General features: G+C 44.8%; 2 protein-coding genes across 2 annotated transcripts in view; one reads left to right on the forward strand and one right to left on the reverse strand.

The window, feature by feature from the left end:
- Positions 1-23,400, reverse strand: part of LOC119454348 (zinc finger protein 135-like) — a 267,008-nt gene that overhangs the window by 141,058 nt on the left and 102,550 nt on the right. The gene's annotated exons all lie outside the window — the stretch shown is intronic.
- LOC119453730 (gastrula zinc finger protein XlCGF49.1-like) overlaps positions 1-23,400 on the forward strand; it is a 219,249-nt gene that overhangs the window by 54,888 nt on the left and 140,961 nt on the right. The window contains exons 4-5 of the mRNA XM_049668386.1: positions 16,248-16,382; positions 16,467-16,718. Of these exons, the coding sequence (XP_049524343.1) occupies positions 16,248-16,382; positions 16,467-16,718 (387 nt within the window). The remainder of the gene's footprint in view (positions 1-16,247; positions 16,383-16,466; positions 16,719-23,400) is intronic.

The raw sequence follows: 23,400 nt of genomic DNA on the forward strand, positions 1-23,400 counted from the left end.
GCTTTTCCAGGAGAGTGGTGGTTTTGGCATTCCAATGGGAACAGCAGGTGCACCACACTTCTACTGTTTTAATAATGTCAATGTCTTTTATGTTGCAATGGTTACTGGTAAGTGCGCTGTAGTAAAGGGCCCACACTGAAAGAGAACGTCAACACAATCACAATGCGTAACACGTGCAAGTATGGTGCACCAATATCAGTGCACCAAGTTTGTCGTTTAAAAAGAAAATATGCTAAATAGGTCACGGTGATATAAGTTGTCTTGCAGCACTGTAGTACTTATGTGTAAATAGTTTTTATGATTAGTTTCAAGGATATCATGAAAACTTCTCGACCATGGCAACTTAGAATGAAAAGCTTGTTGATTTACTCCGCTAGATCGACAGCTTATGCAAGCACTACGCTCCACCTCTCACTTCAATAACTTTAACTGTGCAAAACTAAATTTTTTAAGAAGTTATGTTTGCATTTTATAAACCTGTTCACTAAGCAATCTTGTATATAATGATTTAATAATACGTAATGAGCAATTAACAAAGGTCGACCAGCTGTGCTTTGTTTTGTCTTTTCTGAGATCAGCCTCGTGAAGTATTGGATGAACAAACATTTTTAAGTGCATATTTGTTTTCATTGTGCAGGGTCAATTTATTCGTACTCTCCTACAACTGCCGAGGATGAGAAGTTGCACCAAGGACGCCTCTACCGCTGTGATTTCTGTGACTGTGAAACTGGAAAACTATTCTGTCTGAAAACACACACCATGGTCCACACAGGCGAGCGTTCATTTCAATGCCATTTGTGCACTCGAAGCTTCTCGCATAGATGCAACCCGAACGATCACTTGCGCGTCCACTCAGGCGAGCGGCCATGTCTGTGCCCCTCGTGCCCTGAAACTTTTGCTTGTAGCAGCCATCTCAAGAGGCATTTGAGCATCCACGCAAGCAAGTAACTATACCGCTGCACTGTCTTCTTCAATTTCTTTGTTCAGACTGATAACCTGAGGATACATATGAAAATGCAGGAAACAGATGCACAGATCCAGCAACCAACTAGCCTTCCTCACCACTTTAACTGTTGTCAGTGAGGCTTGCTTTCTGGCAACGCAATAGTAACAAGGCATTTCTATTCCTCTGATCTCTTCTAATAAAAAGTGCCCTCTAAAATGCTCCCCCAGAGGGCACTTTTTATGTGCAGTGTAAGCAAAATTTAAGGGGGCTGGTGGGGTAACATTCAGCAATATACATGTACATTATAGAGATCTAACTGCACATCTCTTTTCTTAAGTGTTAATCTTTCAGTCATAGGAAAGACCAGTGTGCTGAGATATGACAGTATGTGGGTGCCTTGTTGTCTTGTAGAACAGTAACCCGTTTCATTATCTCGCGGGCATCTTCTTTTGTGCATTGACCATTTCTTTGCTTTACACAATATTCTCAAAAGTGAGAAGTATCCAGAAATCCTGTCCCGCGTTTGCATCAATTTGTCATTAGCAAATCTTCAAATAACATTGAAGCATTCATTTATCATTCCAACTTGACTATGTACTTTTTTCTTTGTTTCCCACTTGAAACACAATAATCCGCGTAATGTTACACCATGGTATGAGAATCGCCCTAGTGACGATGGACTGGTATGAAGGCAACTCAAATTGTCGTCCTCAGCATAACTACCATGCGGCACCTTTTTGATTGCAATACTTATGACTCTTATTTCCGGATAATGCCAGTAACATTGCTTCCATTTAGGTGTTTATTCTCTCCAGTGCTTTGGCACTAAGGTGAAGTTCTTTACTGTGTAGCAATTGCTGCAGATGCTTCAATAATCTGCTGTTCTTCATACTTCAAATTAAGAAGGCGTACTGTCATGCTATCTTGACCTACCTTTTTTTTGGGCAACCTTCGCTGCTTGTTGCACTGCTGGTTGCTGGTTCAAGTCTCGGCCGCATTTCAATGGGGGAAAAAGAGAGAAATGCTTGTAAGCCACGCATTAGGTAAAGGATACAGAATAGGTGGTCAAAATTAATGTGGAATATTCCACTACAGCATGCTGCATAATTACATGATGGTTTGGGCATTAAAATCCTAGAATTGAAATAATTCTAATCCTCTTTTATTTATTTTTTTGCTATAAAATGTGTCGGGACATTGTGGCAGCATGTGGAATTTCATTGAAACCTACTGCGTGAGTTTTCACAAGGTATTTTATGTAGAGCTTACAGCCTTTGGTGAAAGAGATGAAGCCTATTGATGCACAAATGGTGCTTTGTCCTTGAGGAAATCTTGGTGCTGGAAAGCTTGAAGGTGTGAAGAGTCAACACTGAGCCTCTCTGAGGCTTTGAGTGATGCCTACGAAAGGCATTTAATATTGAGATGCCATCGATAAGATAGGGACTTTCTTTTGATAAAGGCAGTTCATTTAGTATTGCGAATTGCAGCCAGCATTAGAAGTTAATTCCTAGCAATAATTTTGTTTTAGACTTTCTGTACGCACATGTATTGCACTTTTACAGCAGAGATGTTCTACAGTAGCTTCCAGCGGATCGCTGTGTGCATAGACCAAGAACTATCATCATCAGAAATGGCACGAGCGTCGTCTTTTACCACAGCTGGCTGGTTGGCACCCTTTGGCACAACCACATGAACGCGCTAATTCCATGTTTGTCGTCATCTTCTTCCACCGTTGGCTCCGTTGTACAAAAAACTGAAAATAGCCACTGGGTGTATTTCTTCGGCTAGTGACGTCATGCACTGCATAGGCACGTTATCTCATTTGTGTTCCGGCCGTGTGATAGGTAGGCCATGTGATGTCGCAACAGTCTACGTTCTTCCCGGGACGTCCAAGGGAGACCAGCAGAACTTTATGATTGACACCTTTGGTTGGATCACCCCTACCGGCTCAACTCATTGTAATTGCGGGTGATTTCAACGTAGACCTGTCTCGGCCGGACAAAAAGTGGTTCTTGATGTTTTTGTTAAAAAAGTCCGGCATTCAGTGCTGTACAAACATCGGTGGGCCCACCACCTTTCATCGGTCCTGCGTAGACTTGACGTTTGTGAAGACCCTTTCCAATGTTGTTACAGAACCCATGGCCGCCTACCATAGCGACCACAAAGCTATGGTCACCTTAGTGACAAAATAAGAACGGTAGAAATTGACAATTCATGCAATATGTGTTTTTATTTAAATCAATATAGTTTATCACCATATATACGGTTCCGCTGGTAATCCGCCTTCACAGTGTGGAATGGCACTGAGTTTTGATGAAGTATATTATTTACTTATTCTCATTATGTAGCATTTGAGGAATTTGTGACAGATTTTGTTAGTGGCGGCACATTTGTGGATTTTTCGTGGAGCATTTTGTCCTTGGAGCATGATAAGATACCTTTTCACTTCATTTCACATTTTTGTTGCCTTCTGGATCTTATCCATAAAGCATATAGACTCGAACCTCGTTATAATAAAACGGGATATAACGAAATGGAAATAACGAAGTGAATGAAGTTCCCCTTGAAGTCACCATAGATTTCCATGTACTTCACACATCATTTTAATGAAGTTGAATTGTTCTGCCAGTGGATATGACAAATTAATTCATCTCCGAAACCAAAAACTACCCGACCATTGCACACCGAGTACATCGCGTTCTGCAGAGTTTGGCACTCATCTTGGAGACAGAGACTGATGTCCGTCAGTTGCCGTTTATTGAACCAACTGCGCAAGATAGCGCTAGCGCGAAGCTATCACTTCTGGATCTTATCCATAAAGCATATAGACTCGAACCTCGTTATAATAAAATGGGATACAATGAAATGGAAATAACGAAGTGAATGAAGTTCCCCTTGAAGTCACCGTAGAGTTCCATCTATTTAAAACCTCATTTTAATGAAGGTAAATTGTGCTGCCAATGGATATAACAAATTAAATTCATCTCCGGGACCAAAAACTACCTGACCGTTGCGCGCCGAGTACATCGCTTTCTGCAGGGTTCGGCACTCATGTTGGAGACAGAGACAGACGTCCGTTGGTTGCGGTTTATTGAACCAACTGCGCAAGATGGCGCTGGTGCGAGCCCTCGCCTCCTGCGTTCTCGACTTCATTCTCTTCAGTTTTCATCTTACTCCCGCGGCCGCATTGCACGTGTGCACCTCCATGAGGTAAAGTCGCTGTATAGGACGGCGGACTTGCTGGCCGTTCGAAAGTAGTATCAGGAATGACCGCGCAATACCGTCTCTTTCTTGAAACGCCATAACGACGCGGCCCATCTTCCATGCCATACGCGGAGTGTTTATGTCCTCTACGACGACAAGATTGTCGGGCTTTAAGTTCGATGACGGAACAGGTTTGCTGTGGTGAGCAGCACGCAGGAACAGAAGGTATTCCTTCTTCAACTGCTTCCAAAGCCTCCAAAGCAGCTGCTCCTGATGCTGAGCTTGTCGTTGCAGGTCAGGCACATCAGCACTAAGAGCAGGGTTTTCTTGTTCTGTTGGCAAGGTGAAGAGACGCTTGCCGACTAAGAAGTGTGAGGGCATCGTAACTTCTGTGGATGGGACGTCATCCTCCAAGTAGGTGAGCGGACGGCAGTTAACTGCCGCCTCAACTTCAGTAAGCACCGTGAGTAGCTCGTTGTAGCTCAAACTGCTCCGTCCCAGGCAATGCTTTAGTGCATCCTTAATTATGCGGATTCCATGCTCCCAGTAGCCTCCCCGCCACGGCGCACTTTCAACAATAAAGTGACATTGGATTCGGTGATAGGTGGCATAATCCTGAATGTCGTCTTCAAAAAGGGAGCACAAATGCTTGGCGCTGCAGCAGAATGTTTTCGCGTTGTCAGAGTGCAAAATAGCAGGAATTCCACGTCGTGCTGCAAAGCGTCTGAAGGCTAGCAAAAATGCTTGCGCTGTCAAATCTGTGGTCAACTCCAGGTGTACTGCCCTCATCACAGCACAAGAAAAAACAACGATGTACACTTTTACAGTGGATGGTAATTCAGCACGACAATAGAGTGGTCCACAGAAGTCAATTCCCTCCACTTCAAACGGTGTTGCTTAACTAATTCTTTCCCTTGGCAAAGGTGTTACAGGGGCAGCTTCAGGAAGTAGGCGTCGGCGGCGGCATGCTAAGCACACTCTCAGAACGCGCTTCACTGTGTATCGCCCCTTGAGGATCCAAAAGCATTCCCGAAGGTCCAGGAGGGTGAGTTGAACTCATCCATGTAGGAGTCTTACGTGAGTTGCATCAACGAAGAGGTCAGTGATCCAGTGATCTGCAGGAAGCAAGATCGGATGCTTCAATTCCTCTCGGTCGTTAAGCTGCTGCAGTCGGCCTCCTACGCAAAGTAGGCTGTCACGGTTGAGAAACGGTTGTAGTGTCAGCACACTGGAGGTGTTGGGAACTCGTCCTTCCTCACCGTGGGACGAGCCATTACTGAAAGACGTCGAGAAACAGTGGGAAGGCTGGACATCCGAACTACCGACACTCTCCTCGCTGCGAATTCCACGATCGGAGGAGGAACATTTAAGGTTCAGCTGCTCATGAGCAGCTGTTGCCGTTGGACAACATGTTCCTCCTCTGATTTCATAGCGCATGTAGACGGCTACACTGTATGCCAGTGGGCCTGCATCGCAGAACAGGTGAAGTTCAAACAATGGAATCTGTCGCGGAGTGTAACATATGACGCGGCGTGGAATTCGCAGCGAGAAGAGCGTCGGTAGTTCAGATGTCCAGCCTTCCCACTGTTTCTCGACAACTTTCAGTAATGGCTCGTCCCGCGGTGCATTCCTACGCCACAGCTGCTTAATTTCGCTCGAATGATGAACGAAGCCATGAGACCTAACGGATCGTAGATTCTTGCGAATGACTGCAGAATGGTGCGTTTCGTGGCTGAGTGCGCAGCGACATACTCGGAAATGGCTTTGGTGGTAAGCACGATATTGTCAGCGTCGCGGTCCCATACTAAGCCAAGCAACTTTCTTGTTGCTTTGTTTGCTTCTCCAACTTTGTCGAGGGAAGTGTTGTCCTTGACGAATTGACGGCAAAGAAAGCTGGAGTTGGACCACCACTTTCTTAACTCCATACTTGCATCTGCTAAGATAGCTAATGCAGCACGGTAAATTTCGAGGGCCTTTTCTTCAGTGGAAGCTCCTATGACGAGGTCGTCCACGTAGAATGATTTCATTAGGCGTGTAGCTATTATTGGCTGAGTCCTTTTCCACATTTCGGAGCGATGCTGCAAAGTAGCAGATAGAAGGAAAGGGCTAGACGACGCTCCGAAGGGCACACGAGTCATTCGCCATTCGACGATCGAAGGTATTTTCCCCGCTTCGCCAGGCAGTTGGTTGACCCATAGAAAGCGGAGAGCGTTGCGGTCTTCTGGTCGAATTGAAATTTGAATGAAAGCCTTCTGGATGTCTGCTGTCAGGATAATTGGGTTCATCCTGAACTGTACAAGCAGTTGCAAGAGCTCGGCTCCAAGTTTCACTCCGTTGTCCAAGATATCGTTGAGCGATGACTCGCCACATTCATGGGAAGAAGCGTCAAACACTACGCGTATCTTCATAGTGATAGCTTCCCGACGGATGAGTGCATGGTGTGGAAGGTAGTAAACCGTCGCTTCAGGTTCTGGAGAGGTGTTGACACGTTCGGCGTGACCTTCTTTGAAGTACTCACTGATCGTGCGGTCGTACTTGTGGAGTAGCTCCTGCTGTCTTTCAAAGCGCTGAAGCTGGCGTGTGAGCCGTTTTTTGGCAACACTTCGATTTGTGCTAGTCAGTCTTCCCTGGGGCCTTATCATGAGAGGAACCACGTAACGCTCAGCTTCCTTGTGCACATACTGTGTGAACTGGTCACTGTCGCTTGGTCACAAACGCTGGCGATATCCTGAGGGTCGGTGATCCCTATTGCATCGAGTCGCCACATCTCCGTCGGGTCGGCAATGTCATGTGCGTCTTGCCCATTCCGCTCACGTGCAAGGAATAGGGCAGATGCGCTGGAGTTACAATTAGGCAAGGCATTGGTGGGCCTTACTGGGTAGACGCCTTGCACCAGCCAACCGAAGACCTTCTCAACTGCGCATAGAGAGAGAGAAATTTATTTACAGAAAGGCAGAGAGGTCGGCAACTGCGCATAGATCACTGCTTAGACGTTCTATTTTTCTTGCATAGTTGCGTTCACGCAACTATGCAAGGAGATCTTGTCTGATGGCTGAAGTCTTCACAGTGCAGACTTCCGGTACCTCCAACGCGTCTACGGTGACATTGCGGGAGTCGAATCGACTATGAAGTTCGAGCTTGACGCTTCGACAGCTGTAGGGGCGGGAACACTTAGGAGTGTAAAATGTCCATAGAGAGAGGTCTTCTGTCCCAAGGGAAGGCAGGTCGAGCCTTTTGGACAAGTCGCGTCGAATAAAGGTTCTCTGGCTGCCAGTGTCAAGCAGTGGTCGAACTAACATGGAATTGTGGTTTCCGGATGCTCAAACAGTGGCCGTTTGCATCAGGACAGGTGCAGATGTATCACTACTAGCTGGAGCACTTGTCCCTGGCGGCTTGACACTTTTCGTTGCATCATGGTTGACAAGTGGATCACTGCTCTCCGGAGACGGGTGGTTGCTATCTTGTTTCCATATGGTGCAAAGTACGGAAAGGTGACGTTTAGAGCATAACTTACACTTGAGCCACGTGGTGTTGCGGCACACTCGTGCTACATGGCCCTCTCTGACGCATTTAAAGCAACAGTTCTTTCCAGCAAGCCGGCGTCTGATCTCGTGGGCTGACAATGTGACGTGGCAGTTCTTTATGGCGTAGTCACAGTTATGTTATTTACTTATTGATATATGATATTGTAAAACGAACACAATGGTATCATTTTGGTTATGTAGAAGGGCAAGAATGACACGGATAATGACAAATGCTCTCCTGGTGTGGTCCTCACATTCCTACCTAACCTCAGTGACACTTTGGGACAAAAACACGAAAACGTACTTGTCCGTCAGGGGCACTGAAAGGGATCATCATCATCAGCCTATTCATGTCCACTGCAGGACGAAGGCCTCTCCCTGTGATCTCCCCTTACCTCTGTCTTGCGCCAGATGATTCCAACTAGCGCCTGCAAATTTCCTAACTTCATCACCCCACCTAGTTTTCTGCCATCCTCGATTGCGCTTCCCTCATGATATCACTACAGTCCACGTACTCTCACCTTAGTAAGTTTTATAGTTTAAAACATTTATTGGTGATAGTTTGTTTGGATTTCACAAACCTGTTCAATGGGCAATCATATATGTAAATACTGTTAAGGAAATCCAACAGGACAACTAGCTGTGCTTTGTTTTATGTTTTCAGAGATCCCCCTCAAGGCACTGGACAAGCAACATGCTCATTATTATCACTAGCATCTGTGTGTTTCGATTTTAGCATTCCGTAATTGCAATTTGGTTTTCATCATGCAGGATCAAGGCGTCCATCCTCTCCAACAACTGCCCAAGTCGTAGCAGAGATGCCTCCACTGCTGTGACTTCTGTGCATTTGAAACTGGAAAACTATTCTTTCTGAATGCACGCATATGGGTACACACAGGCTAGAAACCATTTCGGTGCCCCTCACGCCCTCAGACTTTTGTGAAAAGCAGCAACCTCAAGAGATACACACAGGCGAGCGACCATATCACTGCACCATCTGCTCCAAGTCCTTTGTACAGGCCGATAACTTGAGGACACATATGAAAACCATGATGGTGCACAGTTGGTGTACTTTTTGGGATAAATGTAGCGTGAATTTGAAATCGACATAGTATGTGCGCAGTATACTATGTGGTGTTGTGCGTTGCGAAGGGGCCACGAGTTTTGCTATGTTTTGGCATATGTTGAACTGCCAAGTAAATTTCATTTCACTGTAGTTTAATAAGTTGCAAAGAAATTTGTTGTAGTGACACTGCTTGCATTACTGTAACCATATTTATGCGGTGTGGCTGCATGCCAAAGCTCAGCAAAGTTAAAAGCAATCATGCATCAACTATGCCTTGAGAACAGTTGTGTTTGCAGTAAAAATAGCAATGATAAGTTCTGAATGTAAGGCCAACTATCGGGACATCTTGGTCTCCTCCAAGTTTTATCATCATCATCTCATCATCATCATCATCAGCCTATTATATCCACTGCAGGACGAAGGCCTCTCCATGCGATCGCCAATTACCCCTGTCTTGCGCTAGCTGATTCCAACTTGCGCCTGCAAATTTCCTAACTTCATCACATCACCTAGTTTTCTGCCATCCTCGACTGTGCTTTCCTTCTCTTGGTATCCATTCTGTAAGTCTTAATGGTCCACCGGTTATCCATCCTACGCATCACATGGCCTGCCCAGCTCCATTTTTTCCTCTTAATATCAACTAGAATATTGGCTATCCCTGTTTGCTCTCTGATCCACACCTCTCTCTTCCCGTCTCTTAACGTTAGGCCTAAAATTTTTTATTCCATCGCTCTTTGGGCGGTCCTTAACTTGTTCTCAAGATCCTTTGTTAACCTCCAAGTTTCTGCCCCATATGTTAGCACCGGTAGAAAGCAATAATTGTACACTTTTCTTTTTAACGATAGTGTTAAGCTCCCTGCCAGGATTTGGTAATGCCTGCTGTATGCACTCCAACCCAATTTTATTTTTCTGTAAATTTCTTTCTCATGATCACGGTCCCCTGTGAGTAACTGACCTAGATAAATGTACTCCTTTACAGACTCTAGAGGCTGACTGGCGATCTTGAAGTATTGTTTCCTTGGCAGGCTATTGAACATTCTTTGTCTTCTGCATAATAATCTTTAACCCCACTCTTACACTTTCACGGTTGAGGTCCTCAAGCATTTGTTGTAATTCGTCCACATTGTTGCTGAATTGGACAATGTCGTCTGCAAACCGAATGTTGCTGAGATATTCACCGTTGATCCTCACTCCCAAGCCTTTCTAGTCTAAGAGCTTGAATACTTCTTCTAAGCATGCAGTGAATAGCATTGGAGAGATTGAGTCTCCTTGCCTGGACCCCTTTCTTGATATGTAACTTTCTACTACCTCCCTCATGACTCCTACAATTAACCTCAAAGTTTACTACTGCATAAATTGACATTCATGTAAGTTTAAAAGCCCCTCACCAGGTTTGGGCATCGCTAACAGACAAGAGGAATGCATAGGTTACGCGATGACAGTTATTCAGCAGAACTCGAGAAAACCTCGCTTTCCTACTGGAAAATCAAGGTCGCACTCATGAATCCCTCTCTATAGGGTGCTTTGTCGTCATCATTGTCCATTAAATTGTGCGACTGGTAAAGCATCGAATGCAGAACATGCTAAATCACACCGGCAGGTGTATCGTTCTGTGGAAGATGAAGAAAAAGAATATATTACGCTGGGCTTCTAAGATACAATCCCACGTCTTCAGCATTGGTGAAGGCAGGGAAGAAATGTCACTTGCGGACATTAGTTGAAGTAAGCGAGGTTCCTGCTGTGACAGCGAAGCTTGCCTCCTGGCAACATGGTAACTGGACATTTCGATTCCTTCTATCTCCCCTAATTATGATCCAATTTGAAAAATTCTTGCAGTAAAAGATTGCCCTGGTGGCACTTTACAACATTGAGTGTATAACCGAAATATGAGAATGAGCCTTTAAAGGGCCATTTAAACGATGTTTGCATGCATATAAGAAAAGCTAACTGCATATCATTAATTGTTAATGCCCTCAATAACAGGAAAGACCTGTTTGCTGAGGTATGACCGGTATGTGGTTGCCTCGTTTTGGAGATTATTTTTTAAAGTTTCAAGTTGCTGCACTCATAAAAATACCTATTTCACAATCTTGGTAATCCTTTGAGACGCCAGTTGGTTGTGTTGATTGAAAGCCTACTTTCACCGCATTTCTTACATCTTCAGAATCTTAAAGAGCTTACAGCTGCAGAATAGATTAAGAGTTTTTCGTTGTTTAGTGAGTTTTGTCAAGTTTACGGAATGTGGACTCTATGCGAAAACTCACTGCAAGAAGATAAGATATGCGAACATCGACTATTTCATGTCTACCAGGCTTGAAAAGCACCTCTCCAGCCACTCGAAAATGATGACTGGCGCAACACATTGTAAAAATCAATGAAAGAAGTAAACCTGCTATCTACAATGACATACTCACCGCCAAGCAAAATACCCAACCATCTACCTTCATACTCCTTTTACTAAAACAATTTGCTTGTGTAATTCAAACTTGCAGCATTATTTAAATCTGAAAGATTTCAAGCAGAGTGTCGGAATGGAACGAAAACAAAAGCGAAACAAAGATTTTTTTGACCGGAACGAAAATGTAACCAAAACGTTTTTATTATTTTTGTTTCGGAGTTCAACCGAAATATTTTTGATCGGTTTTCGGTTAAGGGGGAAAGTCAGCAATCCGAAACAACCAACGTATGGCAACATCAGAATTAGCGCGTATCTCAAGGGTCCGTATAAACACCTATCTCAGGCAGGCATAGTGCAAGCAATAGCCGGTCAAGCGCTCCCCTAATCTAAGCATGCTGCTCGGTGCACTAGCAGAACGGCATCGTAGCAAAACCCAAGGCTTGCGCGCTAAAAGCTTATCGTTTCGTTTTCTACTGGTACAACGCTTTGTTACCGAAGTTTTATCCTTCACTTGTGTTCGTTTAAGTACGTCTTAACGGCAGTGTGGTCTCGAAATACGGCGAGTACATTCGATGACGTGCTGCTTCTGAGATCATGCTCAGTGCCTTGACTCAAGGCGCTAAGCATGATCTTAGAATTCACTTATTGAGAAAAATTTTCTCGTTACATTGCTTCTAGAATTTTTGCATGCTAACCAAAACTGTTATGAACTGTTACGCTTCATTATTTTTTTGTTCCGAAGCAGAAGCAGTATATAACTTTTTTTTTTTCATTGGAACGAAACTAAAACAAGTACGAAAAACATTTGTTCTGATACCTTAGTTTCAATATGTATGGAACACATTTTAAATATCCTTACTTTAATCGATGCTCTTGCTGTTGATGCACTACCTTGGAATACACTATTGTGTATGTAGCGTCTGAAAGGGTTAAACATCATATTTTTACCTGCGGCAGCCTCTAATTTGCACACAATAATTTGAGTAATAATAAGTTGCACACAATAATTTGAATGTTGCAAGTAATCGGCATTCTTGTCTCATGTTTCTCAATAGCATTTCCTCTAAAAAAAACCTTCAAACACTGATATATCGCTTCAGCTTCACAATGTACTTGTTCGCTTTTTCCCTCTTGATTTACAAACTATAATCCTTCTGATTCTGTTACGCCATAAGATTCAGCCTAGTGAAGCGGAATTGATAAGAAGAGATCAATTAGAATCATGGTCCTCTGGTTCAATACCGTGTGGAACTTTGTTCATGGTAATGCTTATTCCAGAATTCATTCTTGATAATACCCGGAATGTTTCTTCTATTGAATATTTACCCATGGAATTTTATTGTCTTGCCATTTAGGATCATTCTAGGTGTTCATTCTTTGCCCTGCTTTTTGCCGAAGGTGAACTTTCTCTTCTGTGTCACTTTTTCTGGAGGTTTTGTAATGATTCTCCTGTTCGTGCAACGCCAGGGTACTATTCTCCTGTCGTATGTATTTAAATGAATTCAGATACTCTCAAGCTGAAGAACAGCGGATTCATAGATTCATACCTTCGTGGTCTCTAATGCTCCCTTTCTTTCTCGCTGTGGATTGTGTGATGACATTGTAGTAGCGTGATGGCACTTTATTGAGTCATATTAAAGATATTGCGCAAAGTTTCATGAGAAATTGTATGTACAACCTTTGTCAAACGAAAAGAAGCCAATAGGAGCACGAGCGCTGCTTTGTATTTGAGGAATTCTTCGTGCTGGAATGCTGTGATGAGTGAATACTCTTTGATGCTTTGACAAACACAGCAGCAAGCCGACTAGACATTTCATATTCATCTGTCATCAATAACATAATGGCTTTTACTTTTGGTAAAAGCTCTATGCTTAATGTTGTGTTATGTGATCGGTAGAAGATGTTTATCCTTGACAACACTGTTGTTCTCCACTTACTCTGCCTACTTTGTGTATTTCTAGTAGACGAAATATGCTGTATTCTCATCCCCACTATGTAGCATTTGAAGAATGTGTGATCGCTTCTTTAGTGGCTGTATGTTTGTGAATGTTTATTCATCTGTGAGTCTGGTTTCTTCCCCATTTTTTTTTCTGGGGGCATGATAAGACGTCTTTTGTATTCATCTCGCATACCTCACTGTAGTGGCTTAGCAGCTATGGTGCTGCACTGCTAAGCACGAAGTCGTGGGATCAAACCTTGGCCCTGGCAGCCACATTTTTATGGGGGCGAAATCTGAAAATGCTCTTGTGCTGTGCATTGGGTGCACGTTAAAGATACTCAATTGGTCAGAATTAATGCTCAGTCCCCTACTGGAGCGTACCTCGTAATGAGATAGTGGTTTTGCCACATAAGACCCCAGAATTCACTTATTATTGAATCACATTTTTACTGCCTGTTTGATTTAATTGGTGCACTCCTTCGAGGAGCCTTCTTTGTTATGGGTCTGTTTGAGCGACAGTGGAAGAATAGACTAGGTGTCTGAACGACGCTGATGCGGCAATTATTTTTTTGGTCGTGGAACATTAATGAGTCAACCACAGCGCCTAGTGCGGTGTGCGGGGATCCTCTGCCATGTGCACGCATAAAAGAATCGCTAGTAAAGTGTCCCATATATGACTGTGTACCCGTCTATGTTTCCAGTGAGCTTTTGGGAACCAAGCTTATTTTTGTCCTCCTAAATATTAAACTTAATAGCACTGGCCAAACCTAAATGTGCTTCGCAGCTCGTGAAAGTCCCCTATTAATTAATGGGGAGCCACAAATAAATTATTTCTGGGGGTACTAGGCCACGGAGTGAGAGGTGTCCGATACGGCTTCATGGGCACAGAAACTCGTTTGGGCCTTTTCCATTGTGTCGCATGTGTACAATGCCCTCTGGAGCTCCCTGGGCTTAGTAACATTAACCTCTTGACACCTGTACTTATCCGTTACCCCCCTCAAAAGCGTTGCAGAAACTGTATTCCTTACCCTTCTACTAAAGTGCAAGTCCTGAAGGGAAGTAGATGGAATGGTAGAGAGGAGGGGTTAGAGGAGGCATAGAATGAGTAGAACCGACACAGTCGCGAAACAAGTGAATAACAGCCTTCCCACTCTTTGCTCACAGTTCCCATACAGGAGGTTAGGGCGGGAGAACGAAAAGAAGACATGAGGCGGTAAGAAAATGCTACTGCTATAGACAGACAACGGTTGCGGGCAAACTGAGAGTCCGATACGGTACATTTTTGCAATTTCTGAAAAATAAGCACCATGCAAATTTGTCAAGCAGAGAACAAATGCAAGGCGTGTAGACGCAAAGCTGCATTAATTCACCGTAGGGTCTAGGCTATACTACAGAAGCGGTAGAACCTCAAATCAACACTTCTCTGCCCACCGTGGTAGCTCTACAGCTATAACATTGCCCAACACCGCGGGTTCGATCCCCGCTGCGGCAGCCAGATTTCAATGATACTGAAATACAAAACGATCGTGCACTTGGATTTATGTCCACAATTTTTCAAGAGCACCAGGGTATCAAAATTATCTGGAGTTCGCCACTACGCATGCCTTATAATTCGATTGTGGTTTTGGTACTTGTAGCCCCATAATTTAGCCAACACTTCTGCCGCAATGAGATGTACCATGTGAAGCAGTGGCAATGCTCAGCCCTCCATAAACAATGTCGCGCATCAACGCCTCAAGATAACACATCTTCCTGTGTGTTCTGTGTACTATGCAGACAAATGGCAGTTTTGCATACAAGGTAACATTTATTATGAACTCTCTACTCTCTTATTGCACTAAATGCTGAAGAAATTAAGCATTCGCAGTCCACATCACCTCTAATTATTGTCAGTCGAAGCAAACAGCACAAAAAGCTTTGTTTGCTTAGACTGTCACTGTCCTTTGGAACATCATTTTTTTCACTAATAAACATCTCACAACGCTCAGTAGTGAGACTGCATACCCGTAGCACCAGGTGCATTCTCAACTTATTAATTTCATCGCATTGTTCAAAATGCATGCACTGGACGAATAAAATGCAATTTTGATAATTCGATAAACAAACAAGACTGCACAGACATTTCCCAACAGTGCTTGAATGATGCACTGGGTAGCTAGAGTAATACTATAACAATTGTTTGTGAGCAAAGCAATTCGTAAAAAGGAGTTGTACTCACAAATAGAAAGTTTAAAGGTTCTTGTACATCCAAACCAAAATGTTCGCACTGCATTGATTGCCTTCTCAGCTGAGTACTTCTCTGTCACTGCCTGCATGTTAACGCACAATCGAGGCTACAGTGCAGCAGTTTTCACCTGAGACACAACACAAGCACATCTAGACAAGCACGGGCAGAAAACTTGCTGAAAACACCAACTACGACATTGTTTGACGATGCATGACCGCACTGCAAATCAAGATCAGAGAGTTCACTAGGTTGTTTCTAGTTGCATATTCAAGTTTTCTTTGCAAATAGCACAGGGAACCATTAACACAGAATTGGCTGGAGCTAGTAGTGCCATAGAAAAAGTGAAATTGTGCATTACAAGTCCGTTTTGTAGCTTAATACGTGAGCACTGTGCCTTCCGCTGCTAGCAGACGACAGAAAATGTTGATCCCCCAACATCTGCAGCGCTCCTGTCGCTAAAGAGAGGAAGTCCGAACAGAATTGTTGTCTGCTCGCTCTGCACGCAGACAGCGCCGTTGAGACACTTGTCTATATTTCAACCGTGGCTTGAGCCATGTTGTTTCTTGCATGTAAGCATTCTTTTACAGTAATTGAATTAGGTGTTTGCAATATGAATTGACTCTGTTTTCGAGCAATATATGAATGCTTCAGCTTTGCGATTGCAATTATTGTTAATATGCTTGCTGCTTGCTTGCACTTATATATAAATAACCTTCATTGCAATTCATTGTTAAAAACTCCACGCTTCTCTCTCCTAGTAGCAATATTTTGAATTTCATTGTTTTTGGGTGCTTCAGAGAAGTTGAGCGATATAACTTGAACGCTCACTTATTTTTGCCACCAAATGCACTTTTTATGAGGTTTTAATGAGGGCTCATCGTTAGCACTAGCATCTGTGCGTTCTGATCTTGGCAATAGGTGCAATTTGGTTTTCATTATGCAGGGTCAAAGCATTCATCCTGTCCAATAACTACCAAGGACGACAAGTCACGGAGAGGACACCTCCACCACTGTGATCGCTGTGACTATAAAACTAGAAGACCGGCCGATCTAAGAGCACACATTAGGGTTCATACAGGTGAGCATCCTTTTCAATGCCCTTTCTGCTCTTACAGCTTCTCACGCAAATCCCACCTGATTATTCATTTGCGCATTCACGCAGGTGACAAGCCATTTCAGTGCCCTTCATGCTGTCAGAGCTTCACAAATAAGGGCACTCTTGACACACACCTGCGTGTCCACACTGGTGAGCGGCCGTATAAATGCCATTTGTGCCCTCAGGACTTCTCACACAAAAACGCTCTAAATGTTCATTTGCGGGCCCACTTGGGCGTTCGGCCATATCATTGCCCCTCCTGCTCTCGGACTTTTGTGGATAAGAGCCATTTGAATATTCACCTACGCATCCACTCAGGTGAGCGGCCATATCAGTGCCCCTCGTGCCCTCAGGCTTTTGTGGATAGTGGCCATCTGAATGAACACCTACGCGTCCATTCGGGCGAGCGACCATACAGCTGCACCATCTGCTCCAAGTCTTTTGCGCGGTCTGGTACCTTGAAGAAACATATGAAAACACAGCACTGTGACAGCACTAAGTCACCAGCCCTGTAGGTGTGCATCATGTATTAGGCAGACTCAAATTATGAATCTACATACCTGCGCAGTATGCTGCATGGCATTGTGGTGCATCAGGAAGCAAGTGTTGATATGTCTTTATATGTTTAACCGTCAAGCCACTTCACAAGATGTTTCGGCATAATCTAACAAGTTGCAGGGAGAATTCGCTGATAATGCTTGCATTTATGAAAGGTATCCTTTCATGTGCAGGCATAACAAATTGAAAAGCGCTCATCCCTCAACTTTGCCTTCAAAACACTGCTGTTTGCATTGAGATAGTCAAGATAAATTCTGAATGTTAGGCCAGTAATCAGGACTTGTTGGAAACTGACTGAACGAAAAAGCATGGTGGATTGGTGGCACAGTGACATTTATTCAGCAAACTATGAAACTATTGCACATCACGAAAAGAGCTCAAATTTTAATTCAAAGCCTGTGTGTCCTTCTTCTGGAGGGGGCCCGGCATTGAGGTGGGAAACCAAGGTCACACACATAAAGGCCTCACCAGACACAGTTAGTGAACGATTTTTTGGGCTTTCTATGAACTGCCAAAACGTCAAAAATGGTGCAATCTGAAAAGAAAAAAAAAAATGAGCGCCGCGTGGTACCCTCCACCGCACCCAAACCTTGGCAAAGAAGAAAGCGTGGTCCTCAGATGCCTACAAAGCAATATGTACGTTCATGGAACTATAATGCGTCGCCCCTACCTGACGCTCCACGGCTACCTCTGCCCTCTCTGCAACGTTCCCGACACTCTGGCACACTTGCTCCTAGAATGCCCGTGGCATGAAGACAGCGAAATGCAGCCGGAAATGGGCGCGAACACCACAAGCAAACGAAGACCACCTAGTCAAAACGTGGGAGGCCAAGCTCGCCGTCGGGAACCTGGAAGACCAACGACAACTCGTTGCCAGGGCCAAGAGGGCAGTCGAAGCCAGAGAGTTCCTGGACTAAGGAACCTTCCCACCTCAGGGTGATACCGGGCCTCGCTCGGGACACTGTTTCAACAATAAACGTTTCTCTCTCTCTCTCTGTGGCTTTTACTGACCTTAAGGCAGTAAAACGAAGTCCGACACCGCAACGAAGTCCGAAATTGCTCTGAAGGCCTGCCAGTACACTTATTTGGTGTCTGTGCTTGTACTGTGACAGGAAAAGCGGATGTGCACCTGTATCATTAAGAAACGCGTACATCCCCTCTGTGACAGTGGCCCTTTTATAATCTTGGTATGCTTCACCGCAATACTTTGCGTATGTTTGATTGCATAGTGTTTCTGTGCTGCGGCAAAGCTGACTTTTTGGGAATCGGCATTATGCAATGAGACTTGCTATGCTTTCCACACTACGAAGCTATCGGCAGGGATGATGAAATTGGTGTCTGTGCCATTTCTCACAGTAGTGGATCCTTTCTTTAAAGACATGGCAAACATGGCAAAATAAGGATCCTGGGGGCTCGTGATTTATACATGTGATTTGGTTCATTGTCTCGGGTATTGGAGAAGGCCAGAAAGAAATGGGACTTGCAGACACTAGTAGGAGGTAAAGGGGAGTGCTTATGCTAGCAGCGAAGCTTGCCTTCTAGCAACATGGTAACCTCACATTTCAGTTCCTCCCATCTCCTCTAATTATGAACAAATATATATATATATATATATATATTACGAGATAGCAATGGTGTGCTGTGTAGTGTTGTCTACCATGGCCAACTTGTGGTGCCACAACTAGCCCTCTCGCCACCGAGACACTCAATTTTCGGGCAAGACACTACTGGAGGCGAAAGAAGAGAGAAAGCCACTCATTGGTGCAATAACTAAGTCTAACACCACTTTTACTTGAAGGATCCGAGAAAAAGATGGCGCCATTGAGGAAATGTAATTTAATAGTTAGGTCATTCTGCATTTAGTTAGAAAAGTCTTTCAGGGCCCCTTTAATCCTCTCGAGTATGGAAAGGACTCAGGTACAACTAGTATGTGGGTGCCTTGTTTTGGAGCTATAATTTGCAAGACGTCAAGAGCTTATGAGTGCACTCATAAAAGAACCTGTGTTTGTCATTTTGTTGTTTTCTAATTGTTTCTAAAGAAAACACCTTGAAACACTCATTTATCACTTTAGCATGATTAAGTACTTTTTTTTTCTCTCTTGAAGTGTACGGTTTCACTGTGCTATGGTATTCACCTTAGTGAAAATGGATACATATAAAAACATGATTTTAAATTATGATCCTCTGCATCAATACCAGGTAGTATCTCATTCATATTAATGATTTTTCCACACAATCAGTTTGTATATATCTAAATGAATTAAGGTGTTCTCAAGCTGAAGAACCAAGATACATTCATTCAAACTGTCATAGTATCTGATACTCTTTTTTTTTATGCTGTGGATTGTGTGAGGACATTGTGCAATGACATTTTGCTGGCATGTGGACCTTTATTGAGTCATATCGTGCAATGTTTCATAAGTTGTCATAAAAATTACGCCTGTAGGAACACAAATGTTGCTCTGTCATTGAGGAGGTTGCGGTGCCCGAAGACTGTTAGGTGTTATACTTCATCTCACAAGTACCTTGCAGCACTGCCAAAAGTACAAGTCGTACACAAACAATATCCTTCCCGAGTGGTATGTAGTTCCGGGCATAACTGGCTGATTATTGGCTGCACTAGAGAGTTTAGTTTTTGCTCGCTACATGATATGGCACAGCGATATGTGACATGTTATGGCCTTTGCACATGCACTTCGTATACCGAGAATTACTGTAGCAGTTAATGCCAGTAACTGTAATACGCACCCTAACCGTGATCACTTATAGAAACACATTTCCAAACACAAACCATACTGCGCCGACCACCCGCTTCGATGCGAATTCACGCTTTTTACTGGCTCTGTGCCCTGTCAGAAATAAACAAGGGGCCAAATCCGTCATTGCTAAGTCCCATCTCAAGGCGAGGTCAACGGGTTAGGTATGTTTTGTCGTAATTATTGAGATTGGCTGTTTGGTTTCACGTTGCTAGGACTACAGTCACAGCGCTGAGCCGTAAAACTGATTTGATTTCTAGTTAGGAGATTGCGCCACAATATTACCACTGGTGATGCGTCGACAATATGGAATGCTATAAAGGCGTAATTGCTCACTACATCAAGAATTTATGTGATCTCGTTGATACGATCTTCACGGGAACCGGAAAATAAAACGTATCATCGATAAATCGTATAATCCAAAGCAAGGTCCAAAGAGTAAGAAAACAATGTTGCTTGGTGAAAAACTCGCTAGAAAAGCTTCCTGTGGTGTCAAGTGATACTGCTCCACATAACACGCCGTTATGCTCTCATTGGCCTCCGCTCGCGGCTTGTTTGCCGCAGCGGTGCATGGCAATTTAAATCGGTCCTGCACAAATGGTCCCTCTTGCGGCACAAATTACCTGCTTTGCGACAGCTTTTGTGTCGCGCATTTTTTCGTTAGTGAGGCCTGCCCTTGACATGTTTTTCATGGGCCTTTGGAATGTAATTTAATCTAGTACACTTAAATACAAAGCTACTAGTTTCAGAAATACCAGTTTGCAGTCGTATTATCTAATTTCAGGTGAAAACACGATCGCTACAACCGTATGAAAATACATTGCTCCTATGGGGTGTTGGCCGGAAAAAGAGAAAAAAACACAAAAACATTATGTTACGGGAAAGATGAGTCAGTAAGACGAGCAACTATTTACAGGGTATATTTACAACAGCGGTTGCAGCGCTGACCGGTTAGATTCACGGTGCGAGCCCAGCTCGTTCTTCTTCTTTTCTCGAGTGATGGCGCCCGCGCACCTCGTTCAAATAATCAAATACCACACGCGTGTAGCATAATCCCCCGGCGGCAGAAGCGACGTACTGGAGTGTCTAAATGTCATCACTGGGAGGGTGATACTGCTTTGGTTGTGTAACGTGCACGATATCACTGGACTGAGTAGCAGATGGGGCGTCAGGGACGATCTCGTAGGTGACGGGAGTCACGGCACGAAGCACTCAGTAGGGGTCTGTGTAACGAGACAGCAGTTTTTCTGGCAGGCTGACCTGACATGACGGAGACCATAGAAGCACCAAAGAACCAGGTGGGAAGTGCACGTCTCGGTGTCGCCTGTCGTACAAACGCCTTTGACTCTCTTCGGAGCTCAGAAGGCGGTCACGGGCAATTTCCCTTGCGTGGGAAGCGCGGGCGACGGCATCAAGTGCATATTCACTGGTGGGTGCCGCGTGAACAGGGAGAGCTGTGTCGAGGGGCAGTGCTGGTTCTCGGCCGAACAGAAGGGAAAATGGGGAATAACCGGCTGTGTCGTGGCGCAAGGAATTATACGCAAACGTGACAAATTGTAGAACGAGGTCCTAGTCAGTGTGGTCTGAAGAGACATACTTCGCGAGCATGTCTGTGAGAGTGCAATTAAGATGCTCTGTGAGGCCATTTGTTTGTGGATGGTATGATGTGGATAGCTTGTGCCTCGTGGCACAGGACTGCAGGATGTCCGCGATAACTTTTGACAGGAATGTCCGGCCACAGTCTGTGAGAAGTTGTCGCGGAGCTCCATGTAATAAAATCACGTCGCGTAGAATAAAATCGGCAACGTCTGTGGCGCAGCTTGTAGGGAGCGCTCGGGTGATGGCATAGTGTATGGCGTAATCTGTGGCCACAGTGATCCACATGTTCCCAGAGGTAGAAAGAGGAAAAGGACCAAGTAAGTCTAAACCAAACCGAAAGAATGGCTCCGCTGGAATGTCGATTGGTTGAAGGTGCCCAGCGTCGATGGTGTCTTGTGTCGCTGGAATTTCTCACACGCAGCTACATATCTTCGAACGAAGCGAGCAAGCCCTGTCCAAAAGAAGTGTCGGCGGATCCGCTCGTAGGTACGTGGCACACTGAGGTAACCGGCAGTGGGGAGGTCATGAAGTCCGTGGAGAACAGCTGAGCGAAGGTGTTTAGGGATCACAAGGAGTAATGCTGGGCCGTCGGGGTGAACATTGTGGCGGTAGAGTACGCCATCTTGAAGTGTGAATAAGGGAAGAGAATTGTCGGCAAGTGGCGATTCCAGGCGGTTAGTGATGATACGCAAGGACGGGTCACAGCGCTGCTCATCGGCGACATGGACCAGTGGAAAAATAAAGAGAACGCAGGCGTCGGTGTCAGGCTCAGACGTAGAGGTCGGGTCTTTGACTGGGTAGCGAGAGAGGCAATCTGTGTCCTGGTGTTGGCGTCCCGACTGTGTAGGGATATTCTTGTAGTCGGAGGGCCCAACAACCTAGCCGGCCAGTAGGATCCTTGAGCGACAAAAGCCAACACGGCGCATGATGGTCCATGATTACTGAGAAGGGCTTGCCATATAAATATGGGTGGAACTTTGAAACAAGCCAGACGAGAGCAAGACATTCGCACTCGGTAATCGAATAGTTGCGCTCTGCAGTTGTCAAGAGCCGGCTAGCGTAGGCTATAACACGGTCGTGTCCATGTTGGCGTTGCGCTAAGATGGCACCAATCCCATAACCACTGGCATGGCTTCGGACCTCTGTTGGTGCGGACGGGTCAAAGTGGGCCAAGATCGGTGGATTGGTCAGAAGTGTGATAAGGCGTGAAAATGTGGCAGCCTGAGGGGAACCCCAAGTAAAAGGCACGTCTTTCTTCAGAAGTTCAGTGAGTGGTCGAGCGATTGCTGCGAAATCTTTCACGAACCGTCTGAAATAAGAAAAGAGCCCCACAAAACTCCGGACGTCTTTGACAGACTGAGGTACAGGAAAAGCCGTTACTGCTCGAACTTTCTCCGGGTCGGGTTGTACTCCGGAATAATCGACGAGATGGCCTAGCACTGTAATCTGTCGGCACCCGAAGTGGCACTTCGATGAGTTTAATTGGAGCCCAGCCTTGCGGAAGACGTCAAAGATAGCTGCGATGCGCTCAAGGTGCGTATCAAATGTAGGAGAAAACACAAGGACGTCATCGAGGTAACAAAGGCAAGTTGACCATTTGAAACCTTGAAGCAGAGAGTCCATCCGTTCGAACGTGGCGGGGCATTGCATAAACCAAACGGCATAGGTACCCTTGAAAATTGGTAGAGGCCATCAGGAGTGATGAAAGCTGTGATTTCTTGGTCTTGCTCATCGATGGAAATCTTCCAATAACCAGATCGAAGGTCAATGGACGAAAAGTATTTGGCACCGTGAAGACAATCAAGAGTGTCGTCGATTCGTGGTAAAGGGTAAACGTCCTTTTTAGTGATTCGGTTTAGGTGGCGGTAATCAACGCAGAAATGCCACGTGCCATCTTTCTTTTTGACGAGCACGACCGGCGACGCCGCAGCTGTAGGTGGCGACAGCGTGTTGCCATAGGAAGCCATGGCTGAGAAGACGACGGTGCGGCCGCTTCGGAGCTCCATGGCGAGGACGGGGAACGTTCCACCTCCACCACAATGTTACGCGAAGGACGAGTCAGTAAGATGAGCAACTATTTACAGGTT

The sequence above is a fragment of the Dermacentor silvarum genome, chromosome 5, assembly GCF_013339745.2.
Source record: "Dermacentor silvarum isolate Dsil-2018 chromosome 5, BIME_Dsil_1.4, whole genome shotgun sequence".
In the NCBI taxonomy this organism is placed as follows: Eukaryota; Metazoa; Arthropoda; class Arachnida; order Ixodida; family Ixodidae; genus Dermacentor; species Dermacentor silvarum.